Source organism: Eucyclogobius newberryi, unplaced genomic scaffold (genome assembly GCF_026437365.1).
Source record: "Eucyclogobius newberryi isolate DKJ021-1_F unplaced genomic scaffold, fEucNew1.0.hap1 SCAF_4, whole genome shotgun sequence".
Classification (NCBI taxonomy): Eukaryota; Metazoa; Chordata; class Actinopteri; order Gobiiformes; family Gobiidae; genus Eucyclogobius; species Eucyclogobius newberryi.
Window position 1 is genome coordinate 25,766,767 of NW_027316056.1, and position 26,924 is coordinate 25,793,690.

At 39.8% G+C, this 26,924-nt stretch overlaps 5 protein-coding genes and 1 non-coding gene across 7 annotated transcripts; 3 read left to right on the plus strand and 3 right to left on the minus strand.

Moving 5' to 3' along the window:
* Positions 1–105: 105 nt before the first annotated feature.
* dnaja1 (DnaJ heat shock protein family (Hsp40) member A1) lies at positions 106–3,554 on the minus strand. Of its 2 annotated transcripts, none has more exons than XM_072462519.1 (9): positions 3,424–3,554; positions 2,869–3,017; positions 2,614–2,797; positions 2,319–2,423; positions 1,990–2,217; positions 1,791–1,905; positions 1,606–1,721; positions 1,417–1,517; positions 106–1,337 (listed from the first exon to the last, which is right to left on the minus strand). In XM_072462519.1, exons 2-9 carry the CDS (start codon positions 2,998–3,000, stop codon positions 1,104–1,106), a joined length of 1,215 nt encoding a protein of 404 aa, XP_072318620.1. In that variant the 5' UTR covers positions 3,001–3,017; positions 3,424–3,554; the 3' UTR covers positions 106–1,103. The 2 variants fall into 2 exon arrangements, with proteins under 2 accessions (XP_072318620.1, XP_072318621.1); XM_072462520.1 differs by having other exon boundaries at positions 3,468–3,484.
* Positions 3,539–6,080, plus strand: aptx (aprataxin). The gene is made up of 7 exons (XM_072462521.1): positions 3,539–3,751; positions 3,922–3,968; positions 4,035–4,319; positions 4,400–4,456; positions 5,351–5,577; positions 5,700–5,803; positions 5,899–6,080. The coding sequence occupies exons 1-7, from the start codon at positions 3,622–3,624 to the stop codon at positions 6,045–6,047; spliced, it is 999 nt and encodes a 332-aa protein (XP_072318622.1). The 5' UTR covers positions 3,539–3,621; the 3' UTR covers positions 6,048–6,080.
* A 441-nt stretch (positions 6,081–6,521) lies between these two features.
* On the minus strand, positions 6,522–6,595 carry trnai-aau (transfer RNA isoleucine (anticodon AAU)). Its single transcript has one exon. It is a non-coding gene; the product is annotated as a tRNA-Ile (tRNA).
* A 44-nt stretch (positions 6,596–6,639) lies between these two features.
* scpp1 (secretory calcium-binding phosphoprotein 1) lies at positions 6,640–8,967 on the minus strand. The gene is made up of 8 exons (XM_072463250.1): positions 8,809–8,967; positions 8,676–8,727; positions 8,396–8,443; positions 8,043–8,096; positions 7,875–7,943; positions 7,735–7,770; positions 7,600–7,662; positions 6,640–7,283 (listed from the first exon to the last, which is right to left on the minus strand). The coding sequence occupies exons 2-8, from the start codon at positions 8,724–8,726 to the stop codon at positions 6,768–6,770; spliced, it is 837 nt and encodes a 278-aa protein (XP_072319351.1). The 5' UTR covers position 8,727; positions 8,809–8,967; the 3' UTR covers positions 6,640–6,767.
* Positions 8,968–13,636: 4,669 nt separating this feature from the next.
* sparcl1 (SPARC-like 1) lies at positions 13,637–20,792 on the plus strand. Its single transcript, XM_072462604.1, has 8 exons — positions 13,637–14,521; positions 19,051–19,156; positions 19,510–19,631; positions 19,723–19,843; positions 19,931–20,067; positions 20,147–20,295; positions 20,381–20,529; positions 20,610–20,792. The coding sequence occupies exons 1-8, from the start codon at positions 13,637–13,639 to the stop codon at positions 20,636–20,638; spliced, it is 1,698 nt and encodes a 565-aa protein (XP_072318705.1). The 3' UTR covers positions 20,639–20,792.
* A 3,688-nt stretch (positions 20,793–24,480) lies between these two features.
* Positions 24,481–25,383, plus strand: scpp9 (secretory calcium-binding phosphoprotein 9). Its single transcript, XM_072463457.1, has 6 exons — positions 24,481–24,635; positions 24,715–24,798; positions 24,872–24,943; positions 25,011–25,091; positions 25,164–25,214; positions 25,285–25,383. The coding sequence occupies exons 1-6, from the start codon at positions 24,498–24,500 to the stop codon at positions 25,345–25,347; spliced, it is 489 nt and encodes a 162-aa protein (XP_072319558.1). The 5' UTR covers positions 24,481–24,497; the 3' UTR covers positions 25,348–25,383.
* Positions 25,384–26,924: the final 1,541 nt, after the last annotated feature.

Here is a 26,924-nt window from a genome sequence, read left to right on the forward strand (position 1 = left end):
GTGGATGAAAGTGAATGTATAAACTATAAACCATTTCAGCAGATAATCTTGGATGCATCTGTACATTTTGACGCCACAAAATAAAGTTTCAGTCTCTCTAAACAATACATTAGACAGCATTTATTTAGAATGTTATCAATTACAAATAAAGCTGTTGCATAAAGGTTAATTATAATGGAACTTATAAATGTATGTATAATTTTACAGGCTTAATTGAGAACAATGCATCAAAACAAGACACAGGTTTTCCCAGTTTTGCTTATTTGGCAGCTGGGGCATGAGATGCAGACAGACACTCAGTAGCATGCCATTATTAAAAATGTGAATTATTCAAGAGAAAACATCATAACAATATTTACCATTATAAACATTTTTCTTTTATGGTGGAAACGGAACAGTCGCTTGGCATTATTGTTGACTTAAGCACAGACATTTAATATTAACAATTTTAAACAAGGCACCAGGTAAACACTGGCTTTTTAGCAGTTAACAACACTGATGAAACTTTTGGTCCTTTGTAGCATAGATCTGAAGGTGGCCAAAAAGGATCAGCAATATTTTCACAAGATACATTGCTAAAATAAATAATTTGGCAAAATATAGGCCGCTGAGACAAAAGACATACAGTACAAATATTCTAGTTCTGCCCTACACTGCTCAGACTTGATTGTTCCGAGTTTGCGGTTGTATCAAAAACAGCCCTATAAATGAAACTGCAGAAATCCTTGAGAAAAAATCTTTCACTTCACATCAAGTTGCATTGTGCTTAACAACTGTCACAATTATGTATTAACATTATCATACAATAAATTTAAATATTAATTGACATAATGGATAAAGCAACAGCCCTGTTTGAGTGATTTTGATCACAGTGTGAGAAGCAGCAAAAAATATGCAAGAAGCAAAAATAAAACTACACTCTACCTAATTTAGATTTAAGAATAGTCCTTGGAATGTAATGCTTTGCTCTCGCAAAGAATAATTACAATAGTATTCATAACTTTGAAGTATTATGGTTTAGGATCTGAAAGAAATAAAAATGTTCACTTTGTGGAAAGGAGCTTTTGTCAATGACTATGGTTCATTAACAACTGGTCAATTATTTAAGAAGTATGACACTGAACACCTCCAGCACTTGCATAGTCGTCATCATCCACATAATAGTAATGACTGTTTCGTCTTCTTCTGTTTTCAAAGTCACACTCCTCCAAGTCAGCGTAAATGTACAAGTCGTCATCCATACTCTCAGGCTGCTCAACCTCTTTCTTTGGAGGGAAATAGCACTCCAGCTCCTTCAGTTTTTGTTTAGGGAGGAAATTTGCTGGTGGAAACACAACCTAATACAAACCACAATCAAAATAAAGAATTAATGTAGTAATAGAATATTTTAAAATATACAAAGGATAAATGTATTACCGTAAAGTTGATGATAAGGCGACCCTTTTCAAAAGGTCTACGGTGAAGAGGCATGCCTTCATTCTGGACACATTTTGTGTCTCCAGGCTTAATCAGCTCTCCTGTTTATCAAGTATCAAATAGAATACCCTTTGATTAACTAGTTACAAAATTGAACATTTAACGTACAAAACAGGACAAGTATTGTACCTGGGGGAGTGGTGATCAGAAGTGTTCTCTCATCAAGTGTTTGAACCGGTTTCTGAAAACCACACAACGCCTCGACCAACTGCAGCTCCATAGACATAACCAGATCCTGCCCCTTCCTGGTTTAACGTGCATAAGTGAACATAATGGAATTGAATTTGATCTGAGAGACATAAGAAGACACTTACCTGGTGAATCGAGAATGCTCTTGCTGGTCAAGAACAAATATTATATCACCAGGCTCAATTCCAGGCTCCTGGTCTCCCTCTCCGTGAAAAACTACTTTTTGTCCATCCCTCATTCCTATAACAGAAATTGTATACATTTGTTATTAAGTCTATTCAAATTCCCATGCTGTAACACTAGTATTATTAATTCAACCTTCACCTTTGTCAATATGAACTTCCAGGACTTTCTTCTGTCGCAGGATCTTTCGTCCAGCACATGCTTTGCAGCGATCCTTATGACTGATTCTTTGCCCTCGGCCCTCACAGTTAGGACACATAGTGGAGACCTGCTGGACCATGCCTGGCAGAAGCTGGTGCACACGCACTTGCATGCCTGTTCCTTGACATGACATGCAAGTCTGTGCTGCTCCTTTACGGCTCCCGCGACCTACCAAGAATACTCAGTCAATAATCTAACAGACATATTAATATAAAATGAGATTGTTTAACAAAACTACCTATATTCAAGAAAGTCAGTCAAAACACTACCTTCACATTTTTCACACAGCATATTCTTCTGGACAGCGAGTTTTCTTGTTGCACCATTGTAGAGATCCTCCAAAGAAACACTTATCTGATGAACAATATTCTTCCCTGCAATGAAAAAAAACAAACATTACATTTTTTATTTACAGATACATACTATGGTATGCTACAGTTGCGGTTTACACTTAGTATTTATGTTGTCTTTTTTAATTAGCAGTATGTTGCACTTTTAATAAGAATTGTGTTGCCATTACTGGCAATTTCAGTTGTGGTATTTTGGTATTTTAAGAGTCCAAACCTTTTCGTTCTCGGTGCATTCTGCTGCCTCCTCCAAAGAACATATCAAAGATGTCCATGGGGGATGCAAAACTCCCACCTCCCCCAGTACCACCTTCTTTGATAGCCTTTTCACCTCCACGGTCATACAGGTCTCTTTTTTTGGCATCTGACAACACTTCATATGCCTGTGAAATCTGCTTGAACTGTGACAGAGATGAGGTCCATTAATTATTACACAAAACTTGTATTCTTAGGCAAACTGTCTCTTACTTACCTTCTCCCCCTCTGTGGGGTTTTTGTCAGGATGGTATTTCAAAGCCAGTTTGCGGTATGCCTTTTTCAGTTCATCTGGAGTCGAACTGGGACTTACTCCCAATATGTCATAGAAGCCTGTTTCTTTGACCATGTCTGACTTTTAGGACACTACAGGAATGTAAAAAGAAAAGGTCAATCATATTAAAAAGGCCTAACGACATAAGCAAGTTAAATCAGACCAATTCTATAAGAAGGCCCAAATAACAGTGGGTGATTCTGACTGTAACACAAGCATTTTAAAACCCGAACCTCTCTCCATCGATGCTCATAGTGTAAAAAAATAAGATTAACTCATACAACAACAGCAACACTTACAAAAGTAAAGAAACTAATGAAGAAGAATGGCGATTATATTTGGAGGCTTATTACAACAAGTAATAACTATATATCCACGTGAGCTAACAAGGCTATGTTAGCCCAATGATAAAACCTCCAAACGACGTTTTACCAGATATAGGACTAAAAACAAACATTTACCGACACACAAAAGATGTGTTATTACCTGTTAACTAACCTTGATTGTAAGAGATTCAGTGTGCAGACTTGAGTCTGTAAAACCTTTTCAGAAACGATATGCTCTTGTTTAGCAAAGAAGAGGAAGACGGGACTTCGCTGCTGCCGCTGACGTCATATCTCTGCGCCGAAAGTTTAATCAACAAAACAAACGCGTGGCGTGAACAAAATAGTAAAGAAAACGTTAAACGATGATAAAATGCCCCTTTGCTGGCTTAATAGTAAGGAGGGACTTCATGAACCAATACAGCTGCCTCACTGGCATACAGTCGTATTGGGCCGAGGACCAGAAACGACAATTAAAGATAAAAAATGTTCCCGTCAACAAGGTACGTGAATGATAATGGGGAACATTACAAGTATCAATCAATCAAATTTATTTATATAGTGCACAATTCGTACAAAACGCAATTCAAAGTGCTTTACAATGTTAAGTAACTAACTGTTAAGTTTTGTTTCTTTTGGTAGCATTCATTAATATGCTCTTTTTTATTATCAGTTGAACTGAGAGCAGAATGCAACAAAGGTTATGTCAAAGTAAAACAGGTGAGAAAAAACATCTTAAACCATTTATTTACATGTTTAACCCCATGTTTTCTCTTTATTTCATAGCTGGGCACGAACCCATCATCAATAGACTCATCAGTTATTGGAAAGGGGATTGAAGTGAAGCTGAAGCCTGGACAACTGCTGCACATAGTCAATGAGCTTTACCCCTATACCATACAGTTCAAAGAAGATCTGAGTGGTGAGCAGCGTGGAGTGAAACGACCCCGGGAGCCTGTTCCCTTACACAAAGAAACCTCTGGACAAGCTACAAGACCAATTACAACAAAGAACTATGAAAAGGACAACTCTGTGTTGCCAGAATGTCAAACTGAAGCCTCAAAGAAGGATGTAAGTAAAGATTGTTACGATACACACGTGCATACTGAAAAAATAAAAAATGTTGGTATGAATTATCAATTTTGTTGCAGGGAGGGAACCATTGGAACCAAGGACTCAAAGTATCAATGCAAGACCCTAAGATGCAGGTTGGTCAGTCATGTCACACAAGGATTAACAATATGTTTTTGACATAGAATGGAAGAGATAATTGTTTTACAGTTCACAAAGATGCCATATATTTAAATATGTATAGTTATGATCAGTGTTGGGATGTAACTGACTACATGTACCAAGAATACGTATTCGGAATACACATTTTTAGTACCTTTATTCTGGTGCAGTTACGCTTTGCTTTCATTTGTCGGTATTCAAAATACAGTTACTTTTCTAAAATCATAGGAATACATCAATCATAGGATTTCGCAGTTTAAACTTCAAACTTTACCACTGAATTGAATAAAAGTATAAAACGCCACTCTTTCCTTGTCTATTTTATGATAAAGGCTCTCTTAGCTTAAAAATTAATGCAGACAAACGGTAGTTATAATATTTTGTCATGTTTTTACACTATAGTATAATGCAACTCTTACCAGAACGTGTATTCAGAATATAGTACTCTGATTAGACCAAGTAACAGTACAAAATTATTCTTCATCCATCCATCCATCCTTTCGGGGTCGCAGGTGACTGGAGCCTATCCCAGTGACTTCGGGCCTTAAAATGATTCTTCAATCACTGGTTATTATTGTACATTAATATGAATTATGTAAAAATATTTAGTGGTTGCACATCATCTAAAAAAAAATTACAAAGATACTTTTTTTATTTGGCTAATTCGTAGGTAAATAAAAAAGTTATGTCAGTATTTTTGTGTGTGCAACCCCTAAATATTTTTGATATGATATTTTTTTGTTACCCTTTTACTAAAATATGAAAATATATTTTCTGGCGTCTCAAGTGTTTTACAAATGTTCATCATGTTTCTGATATTGAGATTGATGTATTGAAATGTATATCTTAATAAATATGATCTTTTCTAGGTTTATAAAGACAAGACAGTGGTAGTTATTAAAGACAAATACCCCAAGGCTCGCTATCACTGGCTGGTTCTTCCGTGGCAGTCTATTCCCAATCTGAAGTCCCTACGCAAAGAGCATTGTGATCTAGTTAGACACATGCACAAGATTGGCGAACAGATGGTTTGCCAATGCCCAGACTCTGACTCCTTAAGTTTCCGCATGGGCTACCACGCCATCCCCAGCATGAGGTTAGCATTAAAGATACAATTGTATTTGTGTTGCTTCAGATGTTTGATTGTTATTGTTCATTGAAACACACATGGCATTTAAAGGACTAGCACATACTGTTGATTTCTACTCTTTTATGCAGCCATGTCCACCTCCATGTGATCAGCCAGGACTTTGACTCGCCTTGTTTAAAGAACAAGAAACACTGGAATTCATTTACCACAGATTATTTTGTTGAATCAAAGGGTGAGAATTGTTATATCTTGTTGACTTGGTTCAAATATGTATTTTTTATGTCATGTACAGTATGTTCCTATAATTTATATTATGATTATTCACAGATGTTCTTCAAATGCTGGAATCAAATGGAGGAGTGAGTGTAAAAGAAGGCACCAGCGAATTATTGAAATTACCTCTTCGCTGTCATATATGTCAAAAAGAGCTCTCGACTATACCTGCACTAAAGGAACACCTCAAGACGCACTTCTGAAGAGAGAAAGTGACAACGAAAGATGCTGTTCTTTTTGTATTATTTGGTAGATTTTTTTGTATTAAATAGGTTTTGTTTTTGAGTGATCCTGATTTCTTTTTTTTTTTTTTGAATAAGTTTTGAATTAAAATGGCAATTGACCATTTCTATTTAAGTTTTCAAGGCTGCTTTAAAGTAATGATTGGAGTAAACCGTGTATATGTTATCACTTCGAAAAGGTTATTCCCCTCAATAAATGTAAATAAATAGTGAACATATGCTGGAAAAACGTCAGACAGATTGTTTAGTTGTAGCCATATTATCTTTACCCCCACCTAGCGGAGGCTCTTCTGAACTACAGCCATATGACAGAGCTAATAGCCTATGCAACTTTAAAGTGCGAAAAACATTCACGCGCTGAATGTATAAGCTATACCTATGTAATTAGAAGATAAGTTTATCCAAGCAACACAAACCAAAAAAAGAAAACGCTAGTGGCCCGTACGGGGATCGAACCCGCGACCTTGGCGTTATTAGCACCACGCTCTAACCAACTGAGCTAACCGGCCATGTGTGCCCCCAGAAGAGAGAATGTATTTTTATAACGGTTTATAACAAGTTTATTTACGTTTTGTTAAACATTTTCACAATTTGCTTTTAAAATTGAAAGTCAAGCTCAAACATAAATTAGAAAAGGGCAAGTAGCGGGACAGGTTACGGTTTAATGTGTTCATTTCACGGCTATCTTCTGAGGATTAGCTCCCTGTCGTCCTCGTCGGGCACCATCAAGTTGTCCACAGAGTAATTGGCATCATCTCCTATGTCCTGGAAGAAGTACTCTTCGCTTTCGCAGCTCTGGGTTCCGTTCACACAGTGTTTGATCTGGTTTGACCCTGCGCTGTCGCTGTCGGAGCTCTGCGCGCTCTCGCTGGACTCAGAGGAGGACGAGGTCTCGTTGCTCTCGCTGCTCACACTCTCGTTGCTCAGACTCTCGTTGCTCAGACTCTCGCTGCTGTCCGTAGCTGCGGTCATCAGGGCCGTGTGCTCCGTGCTTTCTGAGCTCTCGCTGCTGGAGCCACTGAGGGCCCTCTGCAGCAGCGACACTACAGTATGTTTGGAGGTCTTGACCGCGGGGGCTTCTATGGGCTGCTTCTCTGCTACTTTGTTGATTACTTCTGGCTGCTGACCTTTCACCTCTGTGCTGTTGTCTTCTACACTGGAGTCTTGTACAACCGTTGCAAATACTCGAACCCAGCTCTGTTATAAAATTCAAAAAAAGAGAATAAAAAACAAGGTGAAACTCATCTAATTAAAGTGCCAACTCTGAAGAAATAACTGAACATTTCCATTTATATTGTCTTTTTCCGCCAGATGAACTGAAGAATCTTCTGGGATGGAGTGGCGAAACGACTTCAATCTTAAAATGATGTCCAGTTGATAGTAATTTTATTTTGTAATAGAACCACCCTGGACCAATGTGGTTGTCTCAGGACTGGATGTTGTATTTTGTAATATTGTTTCTGTGTTTTAGAGTAGATGACCCCAGGAGAGGATCATTTAACTGAACACATACCTTTCTAACATTTTCTTCACTGCCCATGCTGTCATCTCTTGTTTCAACCAACATCTCAGTGTGCTAGAAAAATAGAAGACAAGTTAACTCCATCTTTTAGACTTACTGGTGGATAAAAACAGGTTTTGAACATACCTCATTGGATTCAACTGAGTCACGTTCTTCTGATGTCTGCAAGAGACAAAGGCACGGCTCAACATGTGCTACAGTAACATTATAGCTGTAAAGTGTTAAATCAAATAAACTGTATATAATCGCGGTGGTTCCCAACTCACATTGTCGCTTGATGTGGATTCTAGAGATTCTGATGATTCTGATGATTCTGATGATTCTGATTCAGAACTCTAAAAAATGATGAGTAAAAGTTACAAACTAAGAGACACCAAGCAACAAAATACAGTTTTCCAAATAAGAAAACAATAAACAAATTAATAACCTTTTACCTGAACTTGTGAGGTCTCATTTCTAGATGCTTGCACAACCAAAACATTTTCTGTCTAAAAAGACAGAAGTAAGCAGTTAGCCCAGGCCATAACGTCTAATTATACTCTATTGCTGAAATGAACACTTAAGCTTCATCTTTGCAATTATAATGTCCTTCATGTCAACAGAATCCATTCATTCAAAGGTTGTTCAAGCAAGTATTATTGCAAAATGGCCCAGACATAGTAAGTAACTCAAGTGTGGGGAAAGCTGCAAAACCACAGCTATTGTTGAGGACGTTAACTTTCCAATGATTAGCTGCGTGGAAGGAGATCACTGTTATGTAGGTGTATTTAAAATAAAGGTATCTTACCGAGTTTGTATTTATCTCTGAGGAATCCAACACGATATCGATAGTAATCTGAAAGAGAACACAAAATAAGGAAATAGTGACAATCTGATCATGAGGATGCCTATAAATAGCACACACACACACGCACACGCACACACACACACACACACACACACACACACACATACACAAACAAACACACACAGACACACACAGACACACACGCACACACAAATGTTTATGTGTAAAACTATGTATGTGCAGTGTGGTGTTGATGCAGATTAATGTAGAATATACTTACTGGGTTTGCAAAGATTGCACAGAAAAGGCAAAAGAATATCACGACATTCATTCTGCAAAAAATGCAAAAAATGCAAATTACTATCATCAACTCAATAAGAATGAACTGAACACAAACATAAAGTATTCTTTACCTCCTCTTTGTCTTAAGGTATATTCCTGTGATGAAACAAGTGTCTTTTCGGAGCAGTACCAGTCACTGAGCGCCGTCTGTGCATGTGATGCTGAGGAACCCCAGTCCTACTGTATATATGTAATGCCCATTAAGATGCTTGCATCACTTCCTTCCGGTTGTCTGTGCCCTGCCAACAACAGAGGATGTTTTTTTCCTTGAGAAAGAGTTGGAAACATAAAATAGAAAGCAGACGATAATTGGACTTGCATAAACACACTGGGCTGGTTCATTCAGACACTACATTCTCTCCACCCCCTGCCAGCCTTAAATGTGAAATATAGTTTAACACAGTCAACCATAGGGTTTGTGGCCTGGTGAAAAAACACACTCGCCCACTCAGGGAGGAAAGGAGGGCCAGGCAGGGTCATGCTTGTTTCCAGTTAAATTATGTGTTTTCTTGTTTAGATAGTGACGACCTTAATTTTTCTTCTCAGTCTCAGTTACAGATGTTTCTGTAAATGCATATCATGTTTTCCATGACTGACACTTGCACCCATCAACACGCTGCGCCTTTGACAAAATATAAAATACGTAATCCAATATGAATACAATTTCCTATTTCAGGCATAAGAATTAGTAGGATGACTTGTACAGTACAGTTCAGTCTGGAAAAAAAATACTTCTGTGAACATCATAATTGCTTCCCGGATATCCATATATGGCCAAGCTCAAAATAAGGTTACAGAATTCCTTGTTTAACCTCACACTAGAGTTCTACCATGCTAAAGAGACCTGTAATTACAGTGTATATTCACCAGTCTGGAGCTGTTTGCCCAAACCACAGCTACCAGCGCTCTGCTTTACCGAGAGGCGGAGGCCAGAGAAGATTTATGCCTGTTTGTGCCACTCTGTTTTCAAATTGTTCTAGTTATACACATGTGTTGCGTAGTCTCGTCTAATATAAAAAAAGAAAGGCCGTAAAAGCAGTTGTCCAAAACATCCCATTCTGAATGCTGCCAAACCGTTCCTCAAAATGCAATGACCAAAACCTCTTTTTCAGCTCTCAATTTATAGTCAAATTATTGCCATTGATGAGGCCTTTTGACAGGAACGTGTAAGCATCAACGATACTACTGAAGGGACACACTTGACCAGTGTGTACCTATGTTCCCCGGTACCTATGTTCCCTGGTACCTATGTTCCCCAGTACCTATGTTCCCCGGTACCTATGTTCCCTGGTACCTATGTTCCCCAGTACCTATGTTCCCCGGTACCTATGTTCCCTGGTACCTATGTTCCCCAGTACCTATGTTCCCCGGTACCTATGTTCCCTGGTACCTATGTTCCCCAGTACCTATGTTCCCCGGTACCTATGTTCCCTGGTACCTATGTTTTCCGGTACCTATGTTCCCCAATACCTATGTTCCCCGGTACCTATGTCTATGTTCCCCGGTACCTATGTCTATGTTCCCCGGTACCTATGTTCTCCAGTACCTATGTTCCCCAGTACCTATGTTCCCCAGTACCTATGTTCCCCGGTACCTATGTTCCCCGGTACCTATGTTCCCCGTTACCTATGTTCTCCAGTACCTATGTTCCCCGGTACCTATGTCTATGTCCCCCAGTACCTATGTTCCCCGGTACCTATGTCTATGTCCCCCGGTACCTATGTTCCCCAGTACCTATGTTCCCCAGTACCTATGTTCCCCAGTACCTATGTTCCCCAGTACCTATGTTCCCCGGTACCTATGTCTATGTCCCCCAGTACCTATGTTCCCCAGTACCTATGTTCCCCGGTACCTATGTTCCCCGGTACCTATGTTCTCCGGTACCTATGTTCCCCGGTACCTATGTTCCCCAGTACCTATGTTCCCCCTTTTCTATGAACTACTGAAATACTAGCATAGGCTACTGGTTCAGGTTCCACATCTCATCAAAGTTGTGGATAAATGTCTGGTTTTACAGCAAAAATTATAGCATCATACAACCCTAACTCAAGTCTCAGGGAACATAGGGCCGACCCCCATTTAACAGATTTGATGCATAAATACTGTAAAAAATTTAACTAAAAATTTGAATTTGCAATAGCTGGCTAATTGCTATCATTGAACAAGGAGTAGATTTTGTCTTGGCAAACAGACGTGTTCTCAATGAAACATGCTTTTTTACAGTCTAAAGTGGACATTGTAAACCACTGGAGAAAGAAAGCAGCAGTGGGACCATAATTCATTATCTTAATTTAATCAATCAAAAATGAATGGACAATATTTCTAAAAAGCGATGTGTGTGTGAAAGTGTGAGCAGTGTCGTGAGTTTGAATCCAGACGCTGACCATTTCCTGCATGTCGTCCCCTCTCTCTCACCCCCATTTCACCCTGTCCCCTTCTAATAAAGTCGACAGGCCACAAAATCTAAAAAAAACAAAACAAAAAAGAAACAATAAATGTGAATAACCGCTAAAATGTCTTGAATAAAGAAAAAGCTCAAATCCAGTTGAATTTACTATATTTTCATATTATTGAGTGTCCTTAGGAATTTTTTGGAGCCGTTTATGTTTATGTTAACATATAGTAAAGTTCACAAATTCACATTTATCTCATTATTTGTTGCATGATTGTGTAAATAAAATGCCATATTCTTACTAAACCAATTGTTCGTCTATTTCTATTTTCACATCTGTTAAAAAAGACAAATGATGCACTGAGGACAAACTGGGAATAACACACATTTATGCAGAGACTGGGGCAAATATCAGCTACATTTTTAATAAGTAACCGACGGATACCTGGGAAACCTGTGACACCAACATTTGAACCGATACATGGGCCATCCCCATCTTTTATTTGACTGAATGAATGAAACTTTGTACATGTATGATATTGATAATAATATCTTGAACAGAATAATAGCTGAGATGCTTACAGTTCTCACTCATCTCGACACACCATGCAGGGGCGTGTGGGGCCGGACCCTTCTGCCTGAGTGGTCCGAGTGTGTGTTGTTGTTGTGTGGTGGTCCACGTCCACTTTGTGAGGACGGGGGTTTCACAACAGACGCTTCAGACACTCACGTTCAGACTTCTGCCAGGTTAAGCGTCTCTCCTACAGCCTCAGGTAACATACGTCTTTATTTCATGATTCACTGCTGATCCGTTTACGTACATCTGAGCTTTAGACATATTTATGCATCCGTTTGCTGTAGATTTAGTTGTGGCTTCTTTTCACACACTAAAACCAAATCTGATAAAGACAAATCATATTTTGCTGGGTTGTTGGTCATCTTAATGTTTGTTCAGCCTACATATTTACGTACGTTACCCTCCTTTATTCATAAAGTCGATCCGCAATAACAGGTTTGTTCTATTGAAATGCTAATTAATTTACAACCTTGTCAAAAAGTCTGTTTAACTCTTAAGTATTTTCGTCCCCGTTTCAGTTGCATTAAATCTCCAAATGTCTTTATTTTATTTACAATGAAGTGGCAGAGTCATTTATTTGTATGATCGCGTTCTAAACCTGGCAATATGTTTAACAATTGCTTGAAGTGCACTGCTGTGACTGTATTTCTCTGATATTATATTACCACACAGTTATAAAAGGACCTTTACTACAGCTCACACACATGTTTTTGGTAAACTCCACTGCCCGGCTGATGGACCGATAGTGTCCGCTTTGTGTCTGTCCAGTGGGACCAAAACTTTGTGGACTTAGTCAAATTTCTTCCAGTCTGGTGGCTTCTGCTCTGTTGACTCTGGCTCTGAATGTGACGTCTGAGAGACAGAGCAGTAACCATGACAACGGCATGATGGACATGTCTGCAGCATGCAAATGGACTTAGCTTTTGAATGATATCCGCGCTTTTTAGCCCGGTTGATGTGACCACAGAAAAGGATGTGTTTTTTTCATTCATTTTCTCCCACTTGGTCTCGTTAGGGGGTGACTGGAGCCTATCCCAGTGACTTTGGGCCTTAGGCGGGGCACACCTTGGACAGGGTTAACACAGAGACATAGACACACAGACAAACATTCACTCTCATTCATTCTCTAGGGCCAATTTAGATTTGCCAACTGCCCTAACACATACATGTCTTTGGACGGTAACACGAGGAGGAACAAGCAGCATCCACCCAAAGAGACCACGAGATCTCAGGAATTGATCCCCTTTCGATTTGATATATTATTTACGATTTGCCCTCTCTTTCAGATATGAGGGCCTGTTTGATATTCATTTGCTTACTGACAGGAACATTTGCGGTAAGAATTCACGTACAATCTTTGTATTGGATGCATTTATTATAATTCTGTGAACTTAGAGACAAAGGTTTTACAAGATTACATTTTGGTTTATATTATATGTGGTACTGAATGCACTCATCAGAATTCTACTAATAAGAGTGTTTACTTACCATCAGTATTAGTATTATTTAGTCTTATGCTAGCTATTTTTACTTTACTTTATTTTATTATTATTTACTTTATGTTATTTTATTTTATTTTATTTTGTTTTATTTTATTTTATTTTATTTTATCTTTTTATTTTATTTTATTTATTCTTTTTCCTTCTATGAGGGGAATTTTGTTATTTATTTATTTTTTGTTTATAAGAGTTCTTCTATTAAGAGTGTTTTTTTTTGTAAGTAATCTGTCCTTCCTTCTGTATCTACTGCGTTGTAACACCGAAATTTCCCCATGTGTGGACAATAAAGGATTATCTTATCTTCTCTTACTCGTGCAGGTAAAAGGGACAGCGCATGTTAAGCATCATGGTTTACACAAAAGATCCCAGAGCGACAAGACAAAGGTAACGCTTTTAAATCACACTTACACTTGAAAATGAAACAGAGTATAATGCTTTCTGGTCTTTTTCATTTGATCAAGGATGAGAAGGTCCACCAGGCTCAACTCTTGCCTACATTAGACACGCATGAGGCCAAGAGTCAGAGTGAGGGAGTCATAGAGGAGAACATAGATCCAGCCTCTGAGATGGCCCAGGACAGCGCTGTGCTGATGAGCCAGGAGGAACTGGAGGCTCTCGTAAAGACAGACGACACTGAAGATGACACTGAGGATTCTCTGACAAATGAGGCCAAGCGGGAAGTGGAAGATGTGGCGAAGGACGCTGCCAAAGATGGAGTGAAGGAGATTGTCGAAAAAAACGAGGCCAAACAAGAGAAATTGTTCGAGGAGGTGGAAAGCAGCGCTGAATCTGAAACTCCTGCTGATTTGGACTACGCCAGTGACAGCAGCAACTTACAACCCATCAAGCTCCTACCGGCCAAAGAGATCGATGAGAAACGTCAGTCCAATGCGGAGGAAGCAAACGCTGACGACGTCCAAAAAAAGGAGGACAAGATGGAGGAGAAACAACAGGATAAAAGCGCACGTGTAAAAAGTGACAAGCAGGAAATCAAAGATCCTTTGTCACTTGATGATACAGAGGTGCAAAGTGACATGCCAGTGGGAGGGGCAGAGGAGGAGGAGGTGGAGGAGGAGGAGGAGGAGGAGGAGGAGGAGAAGAGAAAGAACGACAGTAATGTTCAGGGCAAGAAGAAGCAGAGGAAGCTGAAGAAGAAGAAGCAGCGAGCGAGGAAGCACTCTCCCCAAAAAGATGAGGCCCAGGCCGGAGCAGTGCCAAGCCGACAGGAGCCGGCCAAAGAGGAGCTGGTCCAGTCAGAGGGCAATAGTACGGGCAGTGGAGCACACAAGGCCAAGAGGAGGAGGCCCGGCAAATGGGTACAGTATAAATATTCAAAGAGTGCAATACTGTGAGGCCCTGTACCCGATTTTGAAGCCACGAGTGAGGAAAATGACACAAACGACACAGTTTTCATAAGCCTGAATGAACAAAATGGGGTGTTATTTCTTTGATGTCACAATATCACATTTTAGTTCACGATTATTACTATTATTGTGAGAAAAAACTTCACAATTTAACGATTATTTACGATTACTGAGAACATGAACAAACAACATTGAAATCTTTAATTTTCGTTCTTTCCCGTTGTCTAACACTGTTCCTCTACTTTGAAACACGCTTTACAAATCTGACTTTCTGAATGACAAAGTAAACTTAAACATACAGAGTTTCGAAGGTTCTGTTTTTGGACTAGCTTCAATCATAAGACCCAGTTTTGCTTCTAAAATAGTTTTGTAGTTGTTACAATTATATTGCGACCTGAATAATCATGATTATCGCTTAACCTAATTATCTTGACACCTGTAAACATACCTAGTGTTACTTTATGGTTTTCATCTGATAAAATGCTCATTAAAATTACTTAAGATATAAACATAAATTTATGTTTTTCTTTTTACACAAAGCTGCTTTTACTACACATGGCATCGTGCAAAATGCTTTCCAAACCCTAGAAGAAACAAGAAGAAGAAACAAGAAGAAGAAGGGCCTTTAAATTAGTCTTTCAGTTAATATGTCTTTTCTAAATATACACTTAATAATAAAATAACTAAGATAAATAAATAACTAAGTAAAATGTCGGTGTAATCCCTCATTCGTCCAGGAGTGTTCCATAGTAGAAAAAGCTTCAGTTGTAGTCATCTGGACTCAGTTTGAAAAATTAGACGTTTCGACTCTCATCCAAGAGTCATTGTCAATAAAAGAATTTAGATCAAGAACTCCGATATTAATACTGTTCTGTGGTAAGACCCGCCCATTGGGAGGAGCCTTCCTGAAGTAGCAAGAGTTGTTTGTTTCAACAGAAACTCCCCCCTTGTATCTACCGAGCCTATTCAGAATCTTAATGGGCTATTAGAAACCTCTTTGTCTTTGTGAGACCCTGGCTCAACCACCCTGAGTACCTGATTAGCATCTAAATGTCCTTGTTATTATAGATACCAGGAAGATAGAACGGGTGCACAGTGGCAAAGACGGTTAGCGCTCTTGCCTCCCAAGAAGGAGATCACGGGTTCGATTCCCGGACCAGACCAACATCACATAATCTCTCTGGGTGGAGTCTGTATGTTCTCCCCGTGTTACCGTGGGTTCTCTCCGGGTTCTCCGGCTCCTCCCATCGTCCAAAGACATGCATGTGTTAGGCAAAATTGGTGACTCTAAATTCGCCCTAATGAATGTCTCTGTGTTGGCCCTGCAACAAGTTGGCCACTGTCCAGGGTGTACCCCGCCTAAGGCCCGAAGTCACTGGGATAGGCTCCAGTCACCCGTGACCCCGAAAGGGAACAAGCGGTAGAAAATGGATGGATGGAAGATTGAATCTTTCTGTTTAAAGAAGGTCTTTCTTTTTTAACAAAAATAGCTTCCTTGACTCCTCTTTCAAACCATCTTTTCTCCCTGCTTAAAACCTTCACCTCACCGTCTTCAAGATGGAGATGCACTCTGAGGTCCTGAACTTGTATTTCTTCTGTGCTGATAAAGCCTCTTGTGTAGAGGCTGTTTCGTCTCACCTATGTACCGTTCTTTACAGCTCTCTTCACTGCATTGGATCGAATAAACTACATTGCTCTGTTTTTGAGTCGGCAACTTGTCCTTTGGGTGAACCAGTTTTTGTCTTAAAGTGTTTCCTGGTTTACTGGTCCGTGTGTGTAGGTTTCCTATATACTTCTATTTGAAGTTTCCCGTCCTCTCCTCTGATCGTGGAACAATCAAGAAAGGCCAAGCGATTCTCCTTAGCGTCTTCTCTTGTAAACCTGATATGTGGGTCCACAGCATTGATGTGCTCAGAGAAGGTTTCCAGCTCTTGTTTCTTGATTGTTACAAAAGTATCATCGACATAGCGAAGCCACAGTTTTGGGGCTATGACTGAGAATGAGGCCAGTGCCTTCTTCTCAAAGTGCTCCATGTACAGGTTGGCCACTATGGGAGAGACGGGCGAGCCCATGGCACAGCCATGAATCTGTCTGTAAAATTGTCCCCGGAATTGAAAGTAAGTGGTGTTCAGACAGATGTTCAACAGTTTACATATGTGTTCAGGTGTCAGTTTAGTCCTTTCCTGTAGGGTGGTGTCTTCCTGCAGTCTGATCCTCACTGCTGCTACTGCATCAGAGGTCGGGATGCAGGTGAACAGGGACACAACATCATATGAAACCATGAGGTCATCTGGGTCCAGGTGAAGATGTTTCACTTTATCCACAAAGTTGTGCGTGTTTTCCACATGATGTTCCGAATTCCCCACAAGCGGAGCCAATATAGTTGTTAAATGCTTGGCCACATTGTAGGTGATGGAATCTGTGCTGCACACTATGGGTCTGAGTGGAACATCCTTTTTGTGTATTTTTGGAAGGCCATAAATGCAGGGCATGGCTTCACCAGGATACAGTCTGTAATACAGAGGCCGGTCTATCGCTTCCTCTTTTTCCAGCCTTTGTAAACAGTCTATCACTTTCTTCTTGTAGCCACTGGTCGGATCTCTTTTCAAGCGTTCGTATGTGGTCGTGTCCTCGAGGAGGGTGTGGACTTTGGCTTCGTAATCAGCTGCGTTGAGAATCACAGTGCAACGTCCCTTGTCTGCTGGGAGGATGTTGATACTATGATCTTTTTCTAGTGCTGAAAGTGCTTTCCTCTCTTCAGCTGTGATATTTGAAGGAGGTGGTTTGGCACTCTTCAGGGTCGCTGTGACACGTAACCTCAGGTCTGCAGCCTCCGATTCAGTCATTTTGTTGTTCCTAATTGCCGTTTCAGTGGCTGTGATGTAGTCCTCTGTAGGGATGTGTTTGGAGGTGACAGAAAAGTTGAGACCTTTAGAGAGCACCTCCTTTTCTGCCTGTGTCAGAACACGATCTGATAGGTTCTTAATCCAATTGTTTTTGCTGGTCGCTAATTTGTCTGTCTCAGTCCTAATGTCTAGCTCGACCTTACCTGCATTCTTTTTGTTCAAAAGAATGTTGAACTTCTTGATTTGGCGTTCTTTGCTCTTCCTGTGCTGTGCTTCTTGTGCTGTAGTGGGTGGTTGGAGCCAAAGAGCAGATACTGCTCTTTGGCTCCAACCACCCACTACAGCACAACCTTACAACACAGAGCTCAAGGTGTGCCCACCAGCTCAGAGGGCAAGAAGAAAGAGGAAAAACATGTCCGAAATGCCCTCTCAGCCTGTGGTTACCCCCCTTGGGCTCTCAACAGAGTGAAGAGAAGCAAGAAGCAGGGCAAAAGGGAAACTGAACAGAGAAGGAAGGGTGTTTCTATCCCTTATGTGTCTGGCCTGTCGGAAAAACTGCAGAGAATTTTTAGACAACACGAAGTCCCTGTTTATTTTAAACCAGGAAACACTTTAAGACAAAAACTGGTTCACCCTAAGGACAAGTTGCCGACTCAAAAACAGAGCAATGTAGTTTATTCGATCCAATGCAGTGAAGAAAGCTGTAAAGAACGGTACATAGGTGAGACAAAACAGCCTCTACACAAGAGGCTTTATCAGCACAGAAGAAATACAAGTTAAGGACCTCAGAGTGCAGTGCATCTTCATCTTGAAGCCTCTAATCACTCGTTTGAAGACGGTGAGGTGAAGGTTTTAAGCAGGGAGAAAAGATGGTTTGAAAGAGGAGTCAAGGAAGCTATTTTTGTTAAAAAAGAAAGACCTTCTTTAAACAGAAATGGAGGGCTAAGATTCAATCTTCCTGGTATCTATAATGGAATACTGAACCCCTGGAAAGGTAGAGGACCAGGACCAGGACATTTAGATGCTAATCAGGTACTCAGGGTGGTTGAGCCAGGATCTCACAAAGACAAAGAGGATTCTAATAGCCCATTAAGATTCTGAATAGGCTCGGTAGATACAAGGGGGGAGTTTCTGTTGAAACAAACAACTCTTGCTACTTCAGGAAGGCTCCTCCCAATGGGCGGGTCTTACCACAGAACAGTATTAATATCGGAGTTCTCGACCTAAATTCTTTTATTGACAATGACTCTTGGATGAAAGTCGAAACGTCTAATTTTTCAAACTGAGTCCAGATGACTACAACTGAAGCTTTTTCTACTAACTAAGTAAAATAAAATGAATAAAATAATAATACATTTTATTTATACAGCAAGAAAATACAATGCATATAAATATAAAGGCAAAGTAGTACATTATAAGTCTTAAGGTTGTTTATTATTTAAAAAGACAAATTAGGTGCAGTGATTATTTGTGTGCGTGTGTTGACTTGTGACACCTTGTGGCTGCATGTAGCAAAAGTACTCTTCCTTTGAGATTGACTATAGGGATAGAAATGGGCCTGAGAATAATAGAGATACAGTTACAGTCAAGGAGCGTGAACAAGACAATGATTGAGATTTTTGCTTCCATCCCTAGGGGCCTTTGGTGGGAGTGAATCCGGTGCAGATCCGAGCCACAGCGGACCTGTACCCCGGCTCCAGGGCCGCTCTGGCGGGAGTCACACATGACCTTGAAGCCTCTGGTCGGTTTGTTTCGGCAGCAGTTTGCACCATAGAACCCACAGAACACACTGTCCCAACAATCTCAGGCCAGAATCTGCTGACCGGGACGTCCCGCTCAAACTTCCACATGACCAGTAACAGTCTGATCCACGGTCACTGCCATAACACAACCTGCGGCGGATTAAGAGTCAATGAGAGGGATCAGGGCGCTCTAATCACAGAAACAACATGAAGGGCTGTGGAATGTGTGGGATGTAAAAAAAAGTGGTTCTGGTTTGCTAAAGCTGTGCAAATAAAGGAGAATGTGTTTTTTTCCCCCACACAAAAGGTTAAAATGTTCATTGCCGTTGTATTTATGTTGTTTGTGCGTCAGATCCATGTGACAACTTCCGCTGCAAACGTGGGAAAACATGTAAACTGGACCAGGACGAGAAGCCAAGTTGTGTGTGTCAGGAGGCGTCCCAGTGTCCTCCCAGTTTCAATGAGCTGGATCGTGTAAGCAGAACACTTCTTGACCAAGACTCATCATTAACATTTGCAATTTGTTCTGTGCTATGTGTTTCCTACGACTGTTTTATTTCCGCAGGTCTGTGGAACCGACAACAGAACATACGAGACGTCCTGTGAGCTATTTGCCACGAAATGTAACCTGGAGGGCACCAAGAAAGGACACCGGCTTCATTTGGACTACACTGGACCATGCAAATGTAAGTAAAGAAATAAAATATGACATTATGCAAGGTCATTTGTGTGTCAATATGTATTTGACAAAATCCCTCGTGTCTTTGCTGTAGTGATCCCTCCCTGCTTGGACCCAGAGCTGATCCAGTTCCCTTTGAGGATGAGAGACTGGCTGAAAAATGTATTGCTCCAGCTTTATGAACATGACACCACCTCACCAGGCTTTCTCACCCCTAAACAGCGCTTAAGAGTAATTCTATTCCTACGTGCACCCAAAATATAACAACTCGAATATCACCAAATGAATGCTAAAACCGTTACGTATTTAGGTGAAAAAAATCTTTGAGAGTGAGCGGCGTCTTCGTGCCGGTGATCACCCGGTGGAGCTTCTTGAGCAGGACTTTGAGAAAAACTACCACATGTACATCTACCCCGTGCACTGGCAGTTCGCACAGCTGGACCAACACCCCTCTGACCGGTAACTAGACCGCTTTTGTCTCCAGGAAAAGTTGTGTGTGTGTGTGTGTGTGTGTGTTATGCTCACCTTGTGTTGTGCTTCACAGTCAGCTGTCCCACTCGGAGCTGGCCCCTCTGAGAGTGCCTCTGGTGCCCATGGAGCACTGCACTTCCCTCTTCTTCCACGAGTGTGACTCTGACAAAGACAAGCAGGTGTCATTCAAAGAGTGGACCTCCTGTTTCGGCATCAAAGAAGGTATGGTCAGCAAAATGATCGAGTGATTGAACTCAGATTATAATCCTGAAGTCACTGATGGTTGTCGTTGTCGTTCACAGAGGACATGGACACCAGTTTGCTGTTCTGAGCGTCATAGACTTGCTCACAGTCTCACAAGTATAAAGGAACAAACTCACTTTACCTCCTGTTCATAGGCACTTATAGTTGCTGTTTCATCTAGTCACACTAGACCAGGAAATAATGTTCTATTCTATTAAGTAGTTACTGATTTATGATTTTAAACCTAGGAAAAAGAGCATTCCAAACAGGGGGCAAGTTTACAACAATAAACTTTGTAGCTTTTGTAGTCTTTTAGTTCAGATATTGTCAAACCCTTTTTTTTTTGTTTTATGGCTGTAGAAATTACTGTGAATGTATCTGTCTTTAACTATGATTAAATCTTTTTAGAGTATCACATTTGTATTGTTTTAGTAAAACCCACATACTACATAGTTTTAATGACGTTTGGATTCAGAACAAAAGAAAATGTTTGGCGTTAAACGTTTTAAAAATCAAGAGCTAAACGAGAAAGAATTATGAGATTTATCCCAAACAGACATCATGGTACGTCATCATGTTATCTTTTAGGTCTACATGTCTCTTCGTCTTAAACTGGTCTAACTGGTCATTGTGTTTATTGTTAGTTTAGGCTGCAATATAAGTAAGAATGAATATGAATAAAAGTCTTTTAAGAAAACTAAATCTGAACATTGATTAAACTTCTAGTACTGAAAGGTTTTTGGGCCTTATTGCATTGTTCAAACCACTGTACATTTTCTTTTATTATGTATTTGTCGCTGATTGTTTTCTGCGTTACCTGTGTACAATGACACCAGAAAACACCGTCCACTAATGACTAGTTTAGGACCGCCACAAACTGAAGTCAACAAAGCAAAAATAGCAAAGGTGCACAGTCACGGTGAACACTGAAGCTTGTTTTGAGGTAATGTGCTGGACTCTGATTGGCGGGGTCAATGTGAATATAAGCAGAGAAAGTGGCATCAAACTGCTGATCATCTGCTGCTCTCTGGTAAAATGTTGGGCTTAACATGGCTGATCTTTCCGAGCTTGGCTGCTCTGGTGGAGGGCGGTCTGACCTCGGCAAGCGCTGAGGCCCTCGGCAAAGCAGGAGGCAAAACCGTTCGGGGCGCAGCGGGCAACAATGTAAACACAGCCGCTCAAAATGGGGTCCCGCTGAATGGACAGGCTGTCGTGGCTCATTTAGTGCCATTAGGAGGAACACTTTTTCTGCAGCAAGCTGTAAACCAAGCAGGCCAACCCCCAATACAGCAGCTCATACCTCTCGGGGCAATCCAGCAAGGCCAGCAAGGAGGACAGTTTGTAGTGGGACAGGCCGGAGGTGTGGGTGTGAGTGTGGGTGCACGGGGGCAACCAGGTCAACAAGGTCAACCAGGACAAACGTCGCCCTTCACGTTGTTTGCTTTACTTCCACAAGGGGGAGCCGTTGGGAACCCTCAGAATGCCTTTTTGGCTCCAGGGCAAGTCCAGTTCGTCTCTGCTGCAGGACTCAACAACCAGCAGCAGCAGCAGCAGCAGCAGCAGCTGCAGCAGCTGCAGCAGCTTGCTGCAGGGAATGCTGGGAAAATATCAGGCGGACTTCGATTCGTGCGATCAGCTGCTACACTGCTCAGGAGGACTGACGCGTCGGGATCAAAGGTGATGGCATCTGAGGAAGATGAAGAAGAGGAGGAGGAAGAGGAAGGCTCAGGGATGGACAGACAGGGGAAACAATAATATAATAATCTACATTTCTGCATATATATCTGCAATATATAGAAAGGTCACTTTATCAATCACCCACAATGTCTTCACTCTTTAAATGTCTTAATAAATCACTGTCTAAAACCAATAAATATTATGAATACACCTCTGTGCAGTGTGCATTTTTCTTGGCTCCTTGTGGGAAAGGACATTTTTTACAGTACAAGATGGCAACGCATTTTGTATGATTGATAGCTGCCAGTCTCATTTCCTATGTAGTAAAAAAGGTAAACAAAACACTATTTGCAGCATAACACGCTAACACATAGATAAGTATGATTGAGTTTATAATGTCAATACACAAATGTGAAAATACTATGTGATGAAACACTGTTGTCAATAAGGAGATGTTTTTGTGCACAGGAAAAGCGTTTCCTCATTTGGAGCTGATGACAGAGTGTAATTAAAGCCGATCTCATCCCAGACTCTCAGTGTTGTTTACCTGGTGTGTGTGGGCTGCACAGTCAGCAGCTCCAGAAGGTTCCCAGACAGTCTCAAAATGTGACAACATGCCCAGAAAAACACACAGGAATGAGTTGGTGCCCATTTGCAGGACACGTTTAAAGGGTATTCAAATTAGACAGATGTAAACACACAGTAAGTGTTACATTTGAATTGTATACTAGTGAACTATAAAGAGCGTAAAGTAAAAAATCAGCACCTTAATTTAGTTGATTAAATTTTTCTTCAAAACACAGAGCTTAAAATTGTTATCAAAGATTGTAGAAGTACTCGAGTCTTAGAAATAGTAACAGTAAAAGTAATAAAAGTGATACTTGTAGTTTATGGAATAGTTCTTATTTTCACAGAGCTATAATATTGGAACTGTTTTCCACCTTCTTCTTGTCCAAACCTTTTATACATTTACTACAATTTAAAACTTCAAACAAACTAATTTACACACATTAAAAGTAATGAATTTAACTAGCATATTAATACATTTTGTGAAATAAAGAAAGATATATAAATACAGCAGTAATCAATCCTGTATTACAAGTACTACAATATATCAATATTGAAATATTTTGGCAAATCCTAAATACAAATCAAATAATATATATATATATATATATATATATATATATATATATATATATATATATATATATATATATATATATATGTAACATATATATCAATGTAATATTTACTGTTATTATAATTTAGGGCCTTTTATCTTTTTTTTTGTTTTTTTTTGTTTTTACATCGATTATCTGTTTGTTTATATTAATGATCACGAGTTCACAAAAAAAGATATAAAGATGAGATAATTTATCAAACTTATGTCAGTATTTTACACGATCTACCATTGTTGCCATAGCAAATGACCATTCAAAACGAAATACTTTTCTTTTGAATGGGCAAAAACAACAAAAGCATATTGTTTCATTAATTTAATTAAGAGTCTATGATATTGGAGATTAAACTACAATAGCACAGAGTGATGCATCTGTTTGTGTCCCATCACTAGCCACAGTATTCTGGGGTTAGAGCAGGTTTTGGATAATGCCCTTGAGGCATTCACCTCAGGCCTGTGAATCATTGTTGTTGTCTGTGGTCCCTCATCTGAGAACAAAAAAGAGATTTAAAATGACCCTTTAAACCAACTTTTGAGTCCTGTCAAATTGAGTCAAATGGTGACATAGAGGTAACATAAATAGTTCATGAATAACTGAATCTTCTCCTGTCTAATTGGATGTTAATAATCTCTGAGAGTGTTAAAAAGCTCTGCCTATGGTCACAACCTCACACCTATCACAGTCCTTCCTGGCACACAACATTCACCTGAGAAAAAAAGGTATGTTACAAATGTGTACATGTGTAAATGTGTATATAGACTGATCAGACATGTTTGTTCACAGTACAAGATGAAGCTTGTGTTCCTCTATACAGTGTTAGCCACAATCAGCTATGTAAGTATTCAACAGAGACTGAACTACTGCTACTAAATATAAGTGATCACAAATGAAGTTCTGAGCTGCAGTAAGTGTTGTTTCTTATAATTCTCTGTTCTGTTATTCCAGGTCAGTGCAGGCAAGGTAAGAAACACACTATTGTTACTTCACATTTTGTCATTATTCATTATCATCTTGAAAGTATAAATATGATGTAGTATATTAGTAAAACCTTTTCTCTTGAAACAGACTGCAAGGCTGTTGGCGACTATGAATGCTATGAATGCTATGAATGCGATGGGGATGGGAGCTAACCCAGCCGCTGGGGGCCTCTTGGGTGGAGGCTTGGTGCGTCCTGTTGTGATTCCAGGGGGTGCAGGGTTCATTGGGCAACCCCAGTTTCCTCAGGTGAGCATAGGATGAGGTAAAATAACTGTTTACAGCTGCAAGTCAGCTGGGGCTTAACATGTTACAAATGGCCTTTTAGTTCATGCCCGCTCTACCTGCTTATGGCGTCGCTCCGGCACCCTTTCCAAACATGTACCCTGCCCCAGCTCCAGCCGCCAATCAGGTTTGAGAAAAAACACAAATATATGACAATGTATGTGTATAGTTTTTGAGCGTGATGTATTTTTCTGTGTTAGTTTCCTTACATGGGACTTGCACAGATGGGACCATTCAACCCTGCACAACCGCTCCCACAGCAACAAGTCATGGTAGGCTCCTTTTGGCTCGAAATGGCAATAGAAAAGTACTAATGTTTTTATATATTTGTTTGTGTAGGGTGGGCTCCCAATGGGCAACATACAACAGCAACCACAGATGCCATTCCCAGCTCAGCCTGGCCCACTCCAACGCTTCAGGGTACAGAGTTATCATTCAATCTTGATGAATGATCAAAGCTACAATTGAGCTAAACTGGTCCTTGTTTTTTAGCGACAGGTGATGATCCCAGACAATACAGCAGACACCACTCTGGACACTCAGGTAACATTATCTATAATCTGTTTGTATAGCTCAATTGTTTTCTTAATATTTTCTTTATCTTTTCATTTAGATTCCGCCTCCAACTGAGCATTCTCGTCCTTGTAACACTGAAGCTACAAATCCAAATAACTGAGGCCTTTATATTTACAATGCCATTGAAATCTACACAATTAAAAGTTTGCCTGATTATATTTCCAATGCCTGATTTTCAATAAAATTTTATTTTGATTCACCCAGTTGTATTTAATTTTTTTTTAGCTCCAACTCCAGGTGGGCATTTGCTGCCATCTAGTGGACAATAAGAAAATAACATAACAAAAAACACCAAACTGCTTGAATAAATAAAAGATGGATTACACTTTTCTCAGTGACATATCTTTGGCACAAATTGCAATATATTTCACCCAAGTTACAAAACAATTGAGAACGCTGGAACAAGTAAACTGTCTGAGTAAAATGTACTACACTCTAGTTAAAAATCACACTTTAATAATAAAATATAAACACAATCATCAGATGTAACTTATCCATCCATCATAAAACACAGCCCCTAACCCTACACTTCTAGTTGTGTTCTATGAGCAATATCAAACTGCTTCAGAACATGGTGCAAATGTTACACAATCATTCAGGGAACAAAATGTTTGAAATTGTCAATTTTAGCAAAAAAAAGCAAGACTGCGTCCAAATTTGATAAAAATGTTTTTAGATTAAGAGCAAGTTCAGACAGTTTCCACTTCAATGGTCACTTTCTGTGGTCAGTGTAAAATGGCCTCATATTATGTTTCCTGTCGTGTTGTGTCCCGTGTGTCTTTGGCCTATGGACTTTGATAAGAGTGTTCAGTCTTTAGGTGGGCAGACTATAGCCTGAACAAACACAGTGTTACTTTTGCTAAAAAAAAGTGTCTTTTAGGTTTGAAATGACAGCTAAGGTTTGAAAATAGAAATCAGGTATTGTCAGTGTATGCTATGTATTTGAGTGTTTTCTTCCTGAGTTTTGTAATGTGTGCCAAATTTGAGTACTTTGTGGAAAAACAGGATACAAATAAATAAATAATAGAACAAGTATATTAATCTTTGTGTTGTACATACATTTACATAGTTAAATATTGACTCTCCTTTGTGACAATATTTAAGAGAAATCATACCGACCGTGACACTGTCTACACTTTACAGTCTAATTCAAATACTGTAGACGAATCAGATGTCACAGGCAGAATGAGCCCAGAATTGATCAAGGATTATTCCATGTCATGTTTTCTATGTTCTACTGTTCTGTAGTGTATAGAATGGATGCTATTCAATTTCAAAATATACGAAAACTTGAGAAAATTCAAAAGTGTCTGAATGCAAAGTGTGAAAAGCTGCACAATAACCACCCTCTCCATAAACCATCTACATTTTATTATTGTCAACTCTTTGCCAAAGATATCGCAGCATAAGTCTAAACATGATTGAGACACGTGTCTTTATGATTACAGACCTTCTGCCGAGGCTGTTCTTTTTTCCCATGACAAGCCAAATTACCCCATAGTTTCTTCACTTAAACATATCTACATATTGAGTGTTCCTTCCGTGAAACCCCCCAACTCACAGCATTCACATTTTGCACTTAAAAGACTGCCAAGTCATGATTCTTTTGCAATAAATGATTGTATAAAATTAAGTGAAAGATTAGCCGCCAGCACTATCCAAACTTGTTATGGCATT

Bases quoted from the DNA above. Each gene is read 5' to 3' on its own strand.
- sparcl1 (XM_072462604.1), top strand. From the start codon at position 13,637: ATGCTTTCTGGTCTTTTTCATTTGATCAAGGATGAGAAGGTCCACCAG. The intron at 19,844-19,930 runs GTAAGTAAAGAA...TCTTTGCTGTAG, and splicing joins CTACACTGGACCATGCAAAT to TGATCCCTCCCTGCTTGGAC. The intron at 20,068-20,146 runs GTAATTCTATTC...TTACGTATTTAG, and splicing joins CCCCTAAACAGCGCTTAAGA to GTGAAAAAAATCTTTGAGAG.
- dnaja1 (XM_072462519.1), bottom strand. From the start codon at position 3,000: ATGGTCAAAGAAACAGGCTTCTATGACATATTGGGAGTAAGTCCCAGT. The intron at 2,218-2,318 runs GTAGTGTTTTGA...TATTCTTGGTAG, and splicing joins GCTGTGTGAAAAATGTGAAG to GTCGCGGGAGCCGTAAAGGA. The intron at 1,338-1,416 runs GTAATACATTTA...GGTTTGTATTAG, and splicing joins GCCTTATCATCAACTTTACG to GTTGTGTTTCCACCAGCAAA.
- scpp9 (XM_072463457.1), top strand. From the start codon at position 24,498: ATGAATGCTATGAATGCTATGAATGCGATGGGGATGGGAGCTAACCCA. The intron at 24,636-24,714 runs GTGAGCATAGGA...ATGGCCTTTTAG, and splicing joins GGCAACCCCAGTTTCCTCAG to TTCATGCCCGCTCTACCTGC. The intron at 24,944-25,010 runs GTAGGCTCCTTT...TTGTTTGTGTAG, and splicing joins TCCCACAGCAACAAGTCATG to GGTGGGCTCCCAATGGGCAA.
- aptx (XM_072462521.1), top strand. From the start codon at position 3,622: ATGCCCCTTTGCTGGCTTAATAGTAAGGAGGGACTTCATGAACCAATA. The intron at 3,752-3,921 runs GTACGTGAATGA...TTTTATTATCAG, and splicing joins AAAATGTTCCCGTCAACAAG to TTGAACTGAGAGCAGAATGC. The intron at 4,320-4,399 runs GTAAGTAAAGAT...ATTTTGTTGCAG, and splicing joins CTGAAGCCTCAAAGAAGGAT to GGAGGGAACCATTGGAACCA.
- scpp1 (XM_072463250.1), bottom strand. From the start codon at position 8,726: ATGAATGTCGTGATATTCTTTTGCCTTTTCTGTGCAATCTTTGCAAAC. The intron at 7,944-8,042 runs GTAAAAGGTTAT...ATCATTTTTTAG, and splicing joins ATGAGACCTCACAAGTTCAG to AGTTCTGAATCAGAATCATC. The intron at 7,771-7,874 runs GTGAGTTGGGAA...TGTCTCTTGCAG, and splicing joins AATCCACATCAAGCGACAAT to ACATCAGAAGAACGTGACTC.